General features: G+C 46.9%; 1 protein-coding gene across 3 annotated transcripts in view; it reads right to left on the bottom strand.

The window, feature by feature from the left end:
- Window positions 1-2,500, bottom strand: part of ikbkb (inhibitor of nuclear factor kappa B kinase subunit beta) — a 35,778-nt gene that overhangs the window by 8,465 nt on the left and 24,813 nt on the right. For all 3 annotated transcript variants that reach the window (XM_062543450.1, XM_062543449.1, XM_062543448.1), the window contains 2 exons: window positions 2,434-2,500; window positions 733-925 (listed from right to left, as the gene is read on the bottom strand). The exon at window positions 2,434-2,500 is cut by the window's right edge and continues 41 nt beyond it. In XM_062543450.1, the coding sequence (XP_062399434.1) occupies window positions 733-925; window positions 2,434-2,500 (260 nt within the window). The remainder of the gene's footprint in view (window positions 1-732; window positions 926-2,433) is intronic.

Consider the following 2,500-nt stretch of genomic DNA (forward strand, 5'->3'; position numbering starts at 1 on the left):
GAGAGAGAGAAAGGGAGGGAGAATGGTAAACAGTTAGCAAGGGAGAGGGAGAGAGAAACAGAAGAGAGGGAGGAAAAGAGGTGAGACTTTCTTTTAAACTTTATTCAAAAAACAGCACCATCACTTGTGTTGTGTTGTACAAATAAAGCAGCATTTGTTCTACTATAACGTCCTTAATTCCACCATGCTGAGGGGGACTGGAACTGAATTTCTAAACACTTTTAAAAGTAGAACACCGGGTGTGCAAATTTCAAATGTATTAGACAATAGAATAGTGACAGCAGCTAAACAAATGTTTGCCAGAAGTGAAAACCACTTTATTGCAGGCAGCACCTTATTGGCCAACACAAGGTTCCATGCAATGACATCATAATGATCCTAATGGTAGTCAGGGTAACAGTCCAATGTGGAGGCGTAACTGGCCCCTCTACCCTCAACAGAGGGACTGGATGTCTAGTCCATCATGGAGCCAGTTGTTTACAGGGGGAAAGTAACCACACCCATGTGTCAGGGTTTGACCAATAAGGACTATTTTAAGAGCACACACAGTCACACCCACCACTTCTTACGCTGGTCCTCTTTTAGGTCTATGAGGAAGTGGTTCCATGTTTTACACACACACACACACACACACACACACACACACACACACACACACACACACACACACACACACACACAAACACACACATAGACACACATACACAGCACAAGCCATGGCACAACTGGTACCTTGAGATCTAGGATAAGATTCAGCTGGTCGAAGCAATAGGTGCTTCCACTGAACGAGATCCCCTCCTGGGTGTCTTTCTGCCCCTTCTGGGCTTCTTTGCGCCCCTTCTGGGCCTGGATCTCCCGGCCCCTGGCCTCAGGAGTCAACCTCAGCATCATCTGCAGCCAGCACTCCAGCTTACGTGCTAGGAACCTGAGAAGTTAGCACTGACATTAGCCACATTGCTGTTTCAAACCTGAAGGTTTAGCGCTGATGTTAGCCACGTTCATGTTCAAACCTGAGGAGTTAGCATTGACGTTAGCCGCATTGCTGTTTCAAACCTGAGGAGTTAGCACTGATGTTAGCCACATCACCGTTCCAATCTACTCACTAGGGACCTGAGTAGTTAGCACTGATGTTAGCCATGTTAGTGTTTAATCCTATTCTCTCTCTCTCTCTCTCACACATACTCACATACACGCACAGACACACATACACGCACGCACACACACACACACACACACACACACTCCTAGCCTACATACACAGCTCTTTCAAGGAGCACAATGGATGTTGAACAGGGGACAGACCATAACAGGAGACGGAAGACGAAAGCTGCACCTTACTGAGATAGACGAAGAGAGACGGCTAGATTCTGCTTTCCTGAGCTCAGCCCAGAGAGGACATGGCTGTTGGCAGAGAAGGCTCTGTGTGGCCCTGGAGTGTATTTGCACTGTGTGTGTGTGTGTGTGTGTGTGTGTGTGTGTGTGTGTGTGTGTGTGTGTGTGTGTGTGTGTGTTGTTTACATGTCTCTCTAAGTGTGCGTGCGTGCGTGCGTGCGTGCGTGCGTGCGTGCGTGCGTGCGTGCGTGCGTGCGTGCGTGCGTGCGTGTGTGTGTGTGTGTGCAATGTGTGTGTGTATGTGTCTGTGACTGTAAGTATGCGTGAGAGCATGTGTGCATGTGTGTGTGTGCCCTTGGATTCCATTTCCATTGTGTTTCCTTATGTTTAGGTCTATCTGTTCCCAGCATATCCGACCCCTCCCTGCCCGCTGAAAATGGTCTCTAAGTGTCACACACCTTACTGTGGTGAGTGTTTGTGTGTGAGGTAGTGTTTGTGTGTAAGTAAGAGAGAGAGAGAGAGAGAGAAAGAGAGAGAGAGAGAGAGAGAGAGAGAGAGAGAGAGAGAGAGAGACAGACATAAATATTTGTCATGCTAATGAAGCTCACTTGAATTGAAAGAGATAATTGTATTGATGTGTATGCATGTGGGAATCAGAGTGCGTGTCAGTGTAAGGGTTTGGGTATCAAACAAGGTCTCTGTACAGTATGCATATCGTATCATGTGTGTGTGTAAGAGTACCCAAGACCAGTGACAGAAAGAACAGTGCCTGCCAACACTTTTCATGTTGCATATGATCTGCTGAGTTGAGAGGAACAAAACAATTATCATGGCTTGTGTTCTAATGAGGTCCCCCTTTGGGTACCCAGAAATGTGTTAAATATGATGTGCTGCTGTTATTATGCTTTTCTGAGTTGTATGAGATCATTAACTTTTTCCCTAACTGTGTGTGTGTGTGTGTGTGTGTGAGAGAGAGAGAGAGAGAGAGGGGGGGGGGGGGGCAATAACTAACATGTATAAATCTCACTCACTCACACACACACACACACACCTACACACACACACACACACACACACACAGAGGGTGATGTGATGACTGACTTGTTGACGTTGTTGGGGTGTGGCAGGTGTTTGGAGAAGTGCACGTCTCCCTGAAGGTCCTCATACA

Source organism: Sardina pilchardus, chromosome 8, assembly GCF_963854185.1.
Source record: "Sardina pilchardus chromosome 8, fSarPil1.1, whole genome shotgun sequence".
Taxonomy (NCBI): Eukaryota; Metazoa; Chordata; class Actinopteri; order Clupeiformes; family Clupeidae; genus Sardina; species Sardina pilchardus.